The following is a 14,312-nucleotide window of genomic DNA, read 5'->3' on the forward strand; positions in this document are numbered from 1 at the left end:
AAGTCGCTCTTAACGTAATACGAACAGCTGTATGAAACACCCACCAGATTTCATAGGTAATGTTAATACCTTTATAATTCATTTTTTTTCCAGGATGATGAGAGGATACCAGAGCCCATGCCTAGTAACCGTTCTGCCCCTCCCAGGAACGCCACCTCTGCCAATTCACCTAGGAAACCAGCCACACAGAAAGGAAAGCTACAAAAAGTCACTATTGTATTATTGGATGAAACTGAATTTTACTGTGATATTGAGGTGAGTTTGCTATGGAAGAATTCTTTCTACCTATTTCTTTTGACCCATTCTTTTGTTTCTCTGTTTGTTTGTCCGTTCATTTGTTTATTTGTGGTTCATGTGTTCATTCATTCATTCATTCAATCATCTATCCATCCATTTGTTCGTTCATTGGTCCATTCATCCATCCATCCATCCATCCATTTTTTCATCCATCCATTTTTTCATCCATCCATCTGTCTGTCTGTCCTTGCATCCATTCTTTTCTATTTTTTTTTCTTTTCATTCCATTCATTTTTAAATGTACATCCATCTGTACTAATATTATTTAGGTGTATGTCTCATCATTCATTTATTATGTATAGATTCATTCACCCATCCAGCAATCCATCTTGAGCTGATGGCCTTCTATGAGACTCTACTTTATTATTTAAGTGGGACAAAATATAGTTCGTTATAGACATTTGAAGTGACGAACAACAACCATAGTGCAGTGTTCTTGCTACATGTACATGAATTGAATTGAATTTATTATTAGAATATCACTGGCATTCGCCAATATTTTGTCCAAAACAAAAACACAAATAATTCATGTACATGTATATTATAGAGCTGATTCCTATTCCTAAAGCTGCTAATGTAGACGCAATACATGTATGCAGTATACAACTGTACGTATCTGTCACCTCTCGGCTATATGCTACCTCCAGTAGTAAAGATATATTTGGCACAGTATGTATTTGAGGCTGAGGCACATTTGAGATGAAGATACTGTTGATGTACCATCTGTATTGGTGAGATGAAAGGGAAAAGGCAGATGGCAGCTCGATCACTTCAGAAGCTACAAGACATGATTGGTATTTTGGCTGTTATTGAGGGCTTTCAGACGTGTCTTTAGAGCAGGTGCTTAGCTTTGGCATAAATGCGAACTATACCTGGGTACTATTGAACTTTATTACAAAAGTGTAGTAGTAATTGAATGCATGTTGTCTTGCCTGCATAGCAGAGCGAGTCTATAGGCGCCGCTTTCTTAAGTCTTTGTCTCAACTTACATGCAATCTATAGAAGATGTGAACACAGTATTGTATGTTTCTTTTGCTATGTGCTGTATGTATATTGTCAACTTACTGGCAAAAGGATATACAAATGTGTTTGTCAAACTCTATTCCTGTCAGTTGGGCGAAAGGGTGTTAACTCTCACCCGTACTGTACATTTCACATAGCGAGTGCCTAATTGGGCTAATGCCCTTATGCTAGCCACACAGGGATTGAAAATTGCCGCGCACCTTCAACCCACTGCCCTTCCGCCGGTAGCCGACAATTGCTCCTGTGCTAATTTTTTTTTTAAGATATGAAGGGGACCCTTTGGGTTGTGATAGGGTTTCTGGTTCAGATCCATAAAGGATTTAGAAGGAAAAATTTGAAGCTCGGGTGTTTGGTTTGAGATGTACCTTTCCAGGAAAAAAAAATGTTGCAGGACTAAATGTCAGGGAACCATTCTACCAAGCCCTGTTGGCGATATACACAGAAGATTATTTTTTGTTGTTGAAAACTTATTTTCTTTCACATTTCTTTTCTCATTTCATATAGAAACGTGCCAAAGGGGAACAACTAGTAGACCTGGTATGTGATCACTTGGACATTGTGGAAAAAGATTACTTTGGCCTTACGTATAGAGACTCACAAGATTGTAGGGTAAGTTCTGTACCAATACTTTGGCTGCTGTAACCAGCAAAAAGATATTTTTCGGGCACAGTGGCCTAAGTACTCCTTGATCTTGTTACATGCCTACTTCCATGTATATCATCACAGTTTATTTCGGTCAGCATTTTTCCTCTTATGAAGTTCCTGACTCTTGTGTCATGACGATGCCTCCTTCTTCCACTTCTTTTGTCCTAAGCACTCTTTACATCTAGATGAATATTATTATATCAAGGCTCCACACTAACCCTTTTTTCATGATGGCCCAATTGGTCCACCAAAATCATCAATTTCATATATTCTTCTGGCATGCAAAGTAATTTTGGTGGCCTGTCTCCCAATTTAGGTTGCCCTGGGCCACTTAACCACTGCTAATGTCAAGCTCTGGTTATATATGTTTTAATTTTGGTTGGCATGAGTTGAAACAGTTAATATCACTCTAGAACAATGATAGAGATTAAAACTTTTGGGAAGATCTTTGCTGGGGTGTGAGGTAATTGTTTGTATTTTTTCAGTCTTTCATATGATCCATACGTAACAAGCGACCGCAAACACTAGGTCCTACATTGTAGAAAAATTAATTTCAAGCTTTCATGTACTCAAGAACGCGGTCATATTGACAATGAAAACAGAGTGATTATTTTTTGGGGAATGGAGAACTTCATACCTGAGCAGTGCAGGTCAAGACAGATGCATGCAATCCAAGGAGCAGAAATCAGAACATGGCATTTCCCAATAGAAAAGGATGCCCTGATTAATGATAGGGAGTATAGGGAATGACAGAAGGAAGGAAATGTGATGTAAGGAAGGAAAGATTGAAGTATTAGAAGGAAGGACGAGGAAGGGAATGATGATGAACTGATATGTAACCCGACTATCAGCTCTTGGAGCTTTCCAATTATTGAGACGCAGTCTCGCAGTCTCAGAATGTCACCTCTCTTACTTAGTCCCGAAAATTGAAGCTATCAGCATAATTCCAGTAACCCTGAGAACTGCAAATTGGCCATGACGGAAGTAGGAGCATGGCTTGTTCGGGCTGCTTCCTTCAGCTGTCATCTCTTGATTTACACCCAGAGGTTCACTGCAAATTCATGCCAGTGGACATGTCTTTATTACTAATAAACTAGTAGTAAGCATTTCCAGATGCCGATACTCGCAGTACATTTATTCACAAGCTGAAAATATATTTCACACTACAAAACTAATTAAAAAATGCATTTCACAATACAATACTAGCTGGGAGATTCGTTTCGGGTCATTCATTCTATTATAAAGAAAAATACTTATATAAAACAGCTATGTTTCACAGTAAAATATGTATAGTTGCCAGGGGTGTCAAAGCAGGAATTACTTCTTCTTTCAGCTGCTTTTCAGTTTATTGATATCAGTCACCACGCTTTATATGTAGAAAAAGGACACACTCTGGATGGTTTATATTCTGATATTATTAGGGCAAGACCACATACATATATGACGCACTGCAACACTTGGGAAAATCAAAAGAAAAAGACAACACATAAAGGCAAATGGAGGGGGGGGGATGAGTTGTGATCAATGTCAGTCCACCTTGCATTCATGGCCATGGCCTTTAATGTACATGTATAGTGCATGTATCCTATGATTTAAGCCTTTACTCTATATACATGGTGTAGTCTCCAACTTATCGGCCATTTTTATTACAGTGTTAGAGATGTGTGCTAAAGTTGACCTGTCTGTGAATATATTTATTGTTTGTCACTTCCAGAATGATGTCACGGCATTTTTGTCCAGATTAGAATATTTGTCATTAGGATAAAGTGTGATAGTGATGGTATTGTTTGTGTTTTAGTATAGATCCCATTCTCATTTAATATCGGTGTTGTAATAAAGATGGCTTGATAGGTACATGTCGAAGTTATATCTGACTCATCAATGCAATGTGTACTTTGCAAGAATCTAGTACTGCATTGTAGTGTATTTGGATGAGCTTGACAGTTGCATACATGTATATGCCAGTTGTTTCATTCATGGAATGAAATGAAATTCATTCAAATCATGATATATTTTATAGGTCTTTATTTTTGTTTTGATTAAATTCTGTTTGACTGATGGATCTACTTGCACCAAGGCAGGAAAGTATTACAGATAGGGTTTTAAAGGTTCATTCTTTTCTTGTTTATTTTCCAGCATTGGGTTGACCCGATAAAAGAGCTGAAAAGACAAATGAAAAGTAAGTACATATACCACACTAAGTCCCAAACTGCATGATTAATTTGTCCGTTGATTTCCATGTCTTTTACATTTAAACTCTAGGGTCCAGTTTCACAAAGACTTGTTATAATAACTATCAGCCAATCAAATTGACTGATTTCAGTAGCTTAAAACTGATATTACAACTTATAACAAGTTTTATGAAACAGACTCCTGATGTCTTTCTTGCTGCTCTTATGTAAGCAATCTCTAGAAGCACTTTTCATTTCATATTTTGTTAAGAATAAATTAATACATATATCTTTAGAGTATTCACGAGACAGGCGTGGCATCTAGCATTTCAAGAATAATGTTAGCTTTCTTTAGATGGAGACAGCATTCAGGCAATGATTTTCCTGGTATTGCATCACTTTTTGTTCCGTATTTTATTTATAACTGCTTCACAAAATTTCCTTTGTGAAGCTTTTTTTTTTTAAGTTCTGTACAGAAAGAAGTTAAAAGCTTTTCTCCAACAACCAGAAACGCTACCAAATTGATAAGTAAAATTATTCCCTGGTATTGACTGACCACTCCTTTTCCCGTTCAATTTCTCTACCTACTGATTAAAAAGCAATTGCTGAGCATACCTTTGTGCATAGCAATGTAATGCAATAGCCTTAACATGTATTTTCAAGGATAGAAAATGTACGAAAATTGTCCATGCTATTTACACGTAGGCCTGTCGATGGATTCTTTAATATTATGCAGTATATGTCCACTGCAGTCATTCAACCATACTAACACCGACAGCGCCCTGTGTGAGTAGTGTATGGCCTGACTGAAGACGAGCAAGCATCGCCACCTTGCCACTTATCCACTTCACTTCATATGGAAAGCTAACCTCCCACAAGACTCTGCTGTAAATTTTCCTCAAGGTCGTCCTTAAGATGCTTTGCTCTTTGACAATTCTTATTTTCATTTGTTGGACAGCATTGCCTAAGGTTTTGTACACATCTCATAGTTTTTGTCCCCTCCCCAAAACAGTTTTCCCTTCAATTTAAAAAGCAAAATTTTATATACATTCATACATACATGTAGTTAAAGATCAGAAAAAAAAGTTATGTTTCCCATTTTTAATTTCATATCATAAATTGGGGAAAATTAGAAAATAACCTCCATATTTATGGATGGAAAACTTAAAAAGAAAACATATTCCCAAAAATGTTGCTTTCAGAATATTATTTGAGATGACATCATAGTGCTGTACGCTTTCACCAAATTATTATAACTGACAATTTTGCAGCAAAATGGAAATTGAAATGGTGTGTAGACCTACAGAATTGCTTTTATCGAAGCCTAGAAGAAGATAAATACTGGTAATTTGTCGGTCGAGATGCAATTTAGAAAATTAAAAAAGATACTTGGGCTAGCAGGTGTGCTGATATCAGAGGATTGTTTCATGTAGCAAATTTGCTCTGAGCCAATCAGGTGTGAGGATTTCAGTAGCTTATAACAACATGGTTCATGAAAAGCTCCGCTGTTCTTGTGAAAATGAGATGAGTCACGCACACTTGACTGTATTTGAATTACACCAGTCTCCTATCACCTAGTTTCTTCTGCTTTGCTTGCGATGCATTCCCTCTAAAAAAATCTTGGATGTCGGAGGGGGGGGGGACAACAGAGAATTCCAGTCCTTGATGGTGCGTGGAATATACGACTTAGCACTTTGCACTGTAATGTGACTTTTATGAATTGCCCTCATTCGATTCATGTAACAACGCTTGTTCAAAGCCTCGGGCGATGAGAACGAATTTTGGCAACACACTTTATCAATGAAACAGCTTTGAAGTTCTGTTTCTTAGTCTGTAAATTAATCTTTCTCATTAGAAAGAGATATTGTAAATTCAAGAATGGAAGTACATGAAAATAAAAAGAAAAAGCGTCATAAAAATATGATTGGAAGTGATGAGGTGATGATGCAATCACTTGTGGTGTGGGAAGGGGTGGAGGAGGCAGCTATTAAACTTGCTGGATGTTATCTCCAAGTGAAAACAAAAACAAACAAATAGAAAAATGAAAGAAAAATAAAGAGAATTAGGGTCTTCAATTATTTTGGATTGAAGTGATTAATTTCAGTCTTGTTTCATTTGTATATAGATCACCAACTTGATTTCAGAAATCATTTACTATATTAAAAAATCAGAAGTTTCAGCTCCTTTTAAAACTTGTGTTCACTTACGCCACTGGACGCTGTGACCTCTTCAATAAGTGACCTAGATTCAAAGCAAAGCTGGACCGACTGACAGCCTTTAACTAGTTTTCATCAATCCTTGGTACCAATAAAGCTACACGTACCTGAGATTATAAAAAAAGAAACTGCTGATCTTAATGCCGGTTAATCATTCCCAAAAGTAAAGCCATTATCCTGCTTACTTGCTTCTCTCTGGAGATACACATACATGTACACTATACATGCATCTTTCAAGCTTGTCTTTTCAAACCAATCAAGCCTGCAATTCCTTTTTATCACTACCATCAACCGGTTTGAATTAATGAATTTTGGACAAACGTGGAAAGATATATCTTAGGCAGAAATGTGTAATCTCCTGAACATTTTTCTCCCAATGATAAATTGTACTGCTTCATAATAGTCACACAGAAATATTATTGATATTAGGGATAGATACATGTGTTACTTTTTGTGGAGGTGTTGTTTCTTGAAGTCTATCTAGTCATCCGAAAGAACAATAGCATTCCCTTCTCACAAGCTATCCCCTCTATATTGAATGGAGATGGGATTCTTACTGATCACCATTCATATTCATATTCAGATATTTGTGATCTTGTAGAAACCGACATGAATTGAAAAACAACCCAACCCCTTGCCTTTGAGCACACTTCCATATATAGCTACCCTAACCCTCCCCAGTCCTACCAATCAAGAACGCATGATGTACTATCCAATTTCCATTTCTTTGGTATTTTCCTTGACTTGACACGAGCTGAAAGGCCCCCTCTTTAGGCTTGTTATCACCAGCCCAAGTTACCAAATTTACATGTCTATTCCTGACTTGGCAAGCTATGTTGATCAGAATAAGCTTGAGAAATGATGATGATGATAATGATAACGATAAGAATAAATAAAAAGTGCATTATGTGCATTAAGCCCCTTGTACTATTCAAACAGGATCTCAATCCATATCAGGTGAATATTATTATTATTATGATCTTTATCATCACCATCATCATAATCGTGATTCGTGATCATCATGATCATATTCAATCATCATGATCATCGTGATCATAATGATCGACATCATGATCGTCATCATCAGTAACTCGACTCTTGCTGATGAAGGCATGGTTTCTTGAAACTCATACATCATTTCAAGGAGGGCAGATCGGTCTAGAATCTCTCAATTGAGCCGACTACAATTAAAAGGCTGATGAGGAAGCGCCTCCTGATATTGAGTTGTATTCTTTCCAAGAGCATTGACAGTGGCATGACCTTAGAAGGCAATCCGTCTTTCCATCATGACCAGCAAAATTTTATTAGATGGGAAAGATGGTATCAACCTGACAGGGCCAGAAAGACGGTTCAAATCAAGCACGGCATAAATACCATGCGCCCTTCTGTCTCTGAATACAGCGTATGATGATGTGGACCCCTCCACAAATAAACTAACCATAGATCATACTGTGCACATTTTTATGATGGTTGTTTGGCTGCAGTGGAGTGAAATGCAGGATTATATTCTTGGACTTGAGGTTTGGTTACAACTTGAGAGGGTTGAAACAACACTAGGGGACAGTCTTAACAAACAGACCCCCTTAAGATTTGATCTGATGCTCGTAAATGCAGGATTTCTTTGGTCTGTTCACACTCAAAATGTGAAATTGTGCCGTATCTAGTGTAAAGACTACAATAGAATCTAAACTGTGTTGAATCAGCCACAGTACAAGAGTGAATCTAGTCTCACCACTTCAGACTCTGCACTATGCATTGAACAAAAACGGAAAGGTCTGTGCCTGCAGACTAGGGCCCATCTGTCATCACCATCAGAATGTGACATTTGTTGTTCCACAAGTCTTTTTTTTAAATATGTTTTTCCACAAGTCTTTTCTACAACATAGTCGATATCTGCAGAAATATAGTGTTTTGTAAAATTCTATGGCAGCACAAAGAGATCAAAAGGGAAAGGAACAGCTCCCCAGAATTAAGAAAAAATATAGAGATCTCCCTCCAACAATACAGAAGTAATCAATGTTGTTTGAGGATACAGGTAAATGAGAGATAAAAGAAGATATGTCAGAAAGTGGTCTTGCAAGAGGAAAAAAAAATCAAATTATCCCCTCTTGTCACTCTCCACATTTGGCATTTCTTCTTTAATATGTAAAACATTGTATGATGTTTGTGTGTATTTTGTTTTCTAATTTGTGGAAATAAATTTGAATTTGAAAAAAAATGGATTGCATTGGGAGAGAGACAGACAATTCTGAATGAAATTTAGACTAGTACACCAATTGGGTGATTGGCATTGATGAGGTTATTAAAGGAAATAGAGCCTAGTAAAGAAAAAAAAAACCCACAAGCACATCTTTGTAATTAATCTATCTGTATCTCTACTCATTTTTCTCTATGGGTTTGAAGGTCATGTGGAGTCCTAGATATAAATTGGTGGGCAATTCCAGCATGAAATTACAGCCGGCTTACAAACCGCTTGACTAATATCCTACTTTATCCCCTAGCGCTATACACCGTCTACAGCTTGTGAGTGCCAGGATATTTGCTCTTTAATGTCATGTAATGTTTCCATAATGTAAATCATGCATGATATGAAATGGAGAAAGTAGGTCGTTTATCATACTACACATGGAGCTTCGCGTATACTAATGTACAGACTTCTCTACAGCTCATATCAGCACCCAGGTACTTGGATCATGACACGACATTTGCTCTGGCGACAATTGCTCTGGGCTTTATTTCGTCTAAGATATACATGTATAATTAGATGTAGGGTTAGGGTTGCAGTCGGGTTTGATTTTAGATTTAGGGTTAGGTTTAGGATAGGGTACAGTATAATACCAATCCAGTGTTTAAGTTGGTCTTTCCATTTCCATGTATGTGTGGAATTTGGCAGGGGAGCAATTGTCGCCAGAGCAAATGGCATGGAACAACCCGTATAGCACCCCAATAAGCCAGCAAACCCTGCTTTTTAGCATAGCCAGATTGTACCGAATTGGGCTAACATTAACCGTTGCAAATTGGTGGGGCTCAGACCCCCACCCCCTGCCCAACTTTTTTCCTGTGGCTAAGGGAAAATTTTTCCACATGTGATATAGGGCGAGACAGAGATAAGCGGGATTTGGTAAAATGAAACCTGAAACCGAAGTGGGCTAAGGTTAACCGAGTCAAAATTGGTGGGACTAAACCTATTTTCCCAAGGATAAGGAAACCCTTTTCTAGTCTGAAAGGTATATATAATATAGGGCGAGACAGAGATAAGTGGGACTTTGTTTATTCACTAACATTGATCCTATTCAATTTATACATCCTACGTAACATGTAATGGGTATTTGATTGACATCATGACAAGGCACACAAATATCAAACAAATGAATCATATATTTGGTGAGCAACCATCGTGGCTGCACTCAAATGTGGTCCTTGGTATGATATGTCTGCTTTACACAAGTCTGCTTTTTGGGATCAGTTCTTCTGTATTCGTGTAAATGTAGGCCCATTAATTTGAATCCGATACGCTAGTGAGAAAAAATTTGAACTAAGGCCAAGTAAAAAAAGAAAGTAGTTGATCGTCCTCGCGCGCATCTATTTTGGCCGCCGCATGGAAATTTTTGATATTTACTATTTTCAAAAATTGGCTAAAAAAAAAAAAAAAAAAAAAAAAAATCGGGATGTTCCTTTTTTGATGTTCCCTTTTTCATTGCAGCATCAATTTTCTTGATATTTACTATTTTTATGGCTGCTGAATAGCGAAAAAAATCAAAAAATTGGCGAGCGATTTGCTCTCATGTGGTTTGGGATCTCTCTCGCAACTTCAAAAACAAGCAAAGTCCGATATTGCCGTAACTGCAGGAAAGAAAAAAAATCTGATTTGGTTTTCTATTGGAAATTTGAAGATACCATCATAAATTAGCAAGAAAATAAAGTTTGCAAACTCGGGGAAGATCACGGATTTCTTCATTTTTAGTGCATTTTCGGGGACCCCGCTTCCTGAATCTGAACTAATCTGTCGCCTGCTTTGGAAATATGGTGCAGAAAAATCAATTTTGATGATGTAAATTTGTATTTCGGCGGGTTTTTTGGTGAGTGATAGCACCTGTACTTCGATGTGTGTAACGGTGATTGACTGTGCTTGTTGTGACTCTGTTGGGTAATGCATGACTTGTGTGCTGGGATGTTATTGTTATTGACTGTGCTGGCGCAACATGTGAATTTGTGAAATCAATTGAGTTTTCTAACGTCAGCAGGCAGTGCATTGAATATTCAAAAAAAATAATTTCAACTTGGTTATTCTTTATCAAGATTGAAAATAATGGGATTCCAAGAAGTGCCAATTCTGTTCAAATTTGATAATCTTTATTCTTCCTTGAGCTATTCAATTTGATGGAAAATTGTAAAAATTAGTTAGTAAATATATCTAACACAGTTACAAACATGAAATAATAAATATTATGTGAACAATTATCAATTAATTCAATCATCATTTAACATTTGATATCAATTAAAAAATGAATAAAAATTGAACAGTATTAAACAACATGTTAATGAATATGCAAGTAGCTGGAAAACTGCTATGCGAAACCATGCCCAGAACTAAAAAAGAGATTGGCTCTGGAAAACTAAACATGGCTCCATGGTAATAAAAATGACCCACCCCCATGCATTTTTTACCTTTACAATATATATATATATTAATATAGAATGTTTAAATCATTTACTTGACATGAACGTTTTGTTTTACAATACAGTACCGGTATACATCAGTATAAATACATCGATAGATCTTTATTGCAGGGCTCGACATTAGCAGTGGCCCGGTGGCCCGGGGCAACCAAAAATGAGAGTCGGGCCACCAAAATTTTGTAAAAGCCAACACTTGGTGGCCCGGTTGGGCTACCAAAGTTTTAATAAATTGTAATGTTTTCTATTGTTTTAGGGCCACCAAAAATATGAAATTGATGATTTTGGTATATTGTTTGGGCCACCAAGAAAAAAAGTTAGTGTGGAGCCTTGTTTATTGCATAATACATTTTCCATAGATTTCCAATCTATTGTATATATATGTATGTATATATATATATATATATATATATATATATATATATATATATATATATATATATATATATATACATTTCTACTCATTTATTTAATATTGAGCATGCATCGATCACATATTTCGAGCTTGACATGGCCTGACAACCATTTGAATAAAAAATAGCAAAAAAAATAGTAAATAGTAAGGACCTCCCTCATCACTAATTGTCAAAAATGGGCCGAGAAAATGCCTCCTTGTTTTTAAAAAAAATAGTAAGATAGCAAATAGTAAGGACCTCCCTCATCACCGCTCTCAAAAAACCCGGACGATCAACTACTTTCTTTTTTTACTTGGCCTAAAACCTGATGAAAGTGGACTTGTATGATATGAACCTCTTTTAAATGAAATAATTGACTAGTATAAATTGGTTCATACATTGTTATCAAAGCAATCTACATGTAGATGTTCGGATTCTTAAATTCATGATAAAAACGTAGGAAAATAATTGAATGGCATTATTATATTATAGGGGTGCGTTTGATAATTCATTTCAGAGAATGCTTGTTCAATGCAGTTTCAAGCTCACACTGCAAAAACACTTTGGCAGTTGCATCAAAAAAAGTAAGTGTTACTTTGGAAAATGACACAAAATATTTAACAATGAAAGAATGGGGGCTCTTCTGGCTTTATGCAGAGAGCTATTTTCATATAACTTCACAATCTTTGCATTTATAATCAGACAGAAATCATCGCTTTGAAACTCTGAGTTTGAACTGACTAAGTAATGACCATCTATTTTCCACTTCTTTTCACTAGGATCCTTTCATTGTAGATTTCAAGTGTATCCCTGAGGCAATAGGAGTATGAAAGAGGGAGTGTGACTTTGTTAAACACTGATGGCTTGTTGCCATTATCCCACATACTGTTCACTGTAGGTCTTGAAAATGATTTTTTGATCCTGAGAAATAATAGGATAGAGCTATCCAAAAATTCATTTCAATTGGAGATCACCCCCCCCCAAAAAAAACCCCTTTGCATTCACAGAGAGCATTATGACCAGCATTTCAAAAATGTTCATTCTCCTTTCGCAAAAGAACCATGAATGCACCCTTGCTGTAGTCTGCAGGCACAGGCCCTTATTGAAACATTATTCAACAAGTGTGTCTTCACACACAAGACTAACATACATATACAACTTGTTTTATTTTCGCACACAAGTCACTGTCATGGACTTTAGGCTACATTTATTCAGACCACTCTCCCAAGGTGAAAGGTTTATACATCAAACTACTCTTGGTCTGCGATCCCAAGCCCTCTCTCGGCCCGACGGAGATGAATCGAATGAGCTTACATCACAATGATGAATCCAATTCTAAAGCTATCCAAACTGGTTATGCCTTTGGGTGTCTTACAAGTCATGAAATATTCAGAGACCCAACACCTTTATAGTCTCACAGCGTGCTATGATACTATGGCAAGCTACAATCTGGTAAAGACATACACGCATCTTCTATGCCCATTTGATAATCTCAGAGGATGATTAGAGTGTTCCAAAGCTATTCTGCCATTACTGGACTAGATGAAGCTAATGGTCAATTAACCATGTCTGGCTACATTTGCAGAATTATGCATATTACATTGCATATTTAATGGTTTAAACTCAGTCTTCCCAGGTCCATACATATTTATGCTATTCTTCCTTTGATTAACTTCAGCTCAATTCCACCCCCCCTTTCAACAAAAATATCCTTGCATTTTGTAAGATGAATTGAACCCTAGAATAACAATATTATGCATAAAATTAATTTATTTATAGGGTAATCACTACACATGAGGTGTGAATTTGAAGTTAAATTGTGCATTGTAGGTGTAGTTTAGCCTGTTGATATCAAGTTTTTTTTTTCCTTAATCTTGATAGAAACCCGAAAGGGTACGATTTCTGACAGAACCCCCCCCCCCTCTAAAAAAAAGGTCAAGTTTTGTTTACTGACAAATTTTGGCACATTGACCAAATAGAGTTTAATGCTACAGTCCACTAACGAAACCCGACTCCAGACGAACTAAAGCTATTATTTCTAATGGCATTACATTGGGCCAAGTAAAATAAGAAAGTAGTTGATCGTCCTCGCGCGCATCACTTTTGGCCGCCGCATGAAAATTTTTGCTATTTACTATTTTCTAAAAAAAAAAAAAAAAAAAAAAAAAAAAATGGTGTTGTTTCTCGTCCTCGCCATCTTCCCTTTTTAATTGCAGCATCAATTTTCTTGTTATTAACTATTTTTATGGCTGCTGAATAATGAAAAAAATCAAAAGATTACTCTGGGATCTCTCTCGCAACTTCAAAAACAATTGCAAAGTCCGATATCGCCGTAATTGCAAGAAAGAAAAAAATTCTGATTTGTTTTTTTATTGGATTTTGAAGATACCATCATAAATTAGCGAGGAAATAAAGTTTGCAAACTCGGAAAAGATCGCGGATTTCTTCATTTTTAGTGCATTTTCGGGGACCCTGCTTACTGAATCTGAACTAATCCGTCGCATGCTCTTGAAATATGGCGCAGATAAATCAATTCTAATGGCGTAATTTGTATTTCAGCGGGTTTTTTGGTGAGTGATTGCGCCTGTACTTCGACGTGTGTTACGGTGATTGCGTGCTTGTGACTCTGTTGGGAGAACTGCATGTGTGCTAGGATGATGTGATTGACTGTGCTGGCGTAACATGTGAATTTGTGAAATGCATTGAATTTTCCTTCGAGATTTCTAATGTCAGGAGGCAATGCATCGAATATTCAATGAGGGATTTAATATTCAATATCAATTTTAAAAATGAATAAAAATTGAGCAGTAGTATTAAACATTATGTACACGATCAAGCACCCGGAACCTGCGATGCGAAACCATACCCAGAGCTAAAAATGAGATTGG

The 14,312-nt window shown here is 36.6% G+C and overlaps 1 protein-coding gene across 16 annotated transcripts in view; it reads left to right on the top strand.

The window, feature by feature from the left end:
* The window catches only part of LOC121431099 (protein 4.1-like), a 90,993-nt gene that overhangs the window by 19,989 nt on the left and 56,692 nt on the right, over positions 1–14,312 (top strand). For all 16 annotated transcript variants that reach the window (XM_041628581.1, XM_041628585.1, XM_041628588.1 and 13 more), the window contains 3 exons: positions 94–255; positions 1,825–1,929; positions 4,102–4,144. In XM_041628581.1, the coding sequence (XP_041484515.1) occupies positions 94–255; positions 1,825–1,929; positions 4,102–4,144 (310 nt within the window). The remainder of the gene's footprint in view (positions 1–93; positions 256–1,824; positions 1,930–4,101; positions 4,145–14,312) is intronic.

The sequence above is a fragment of the Lytechinus variegatus genome, chromosome 17 (genome assembly GCF_018143015.1).
Source record: "Lytechinus variegatus isolate NC3 chromosome 17, Lvar_3.0, whole genome shotgun sequence".
Taxonomy (NCBI): Eukaryota; Metazoa; Echinodermata; class Echinoidea; order Temnopleuroida; family Toxopneustidae; genus Lytechinus; species Lytechinus variegatus.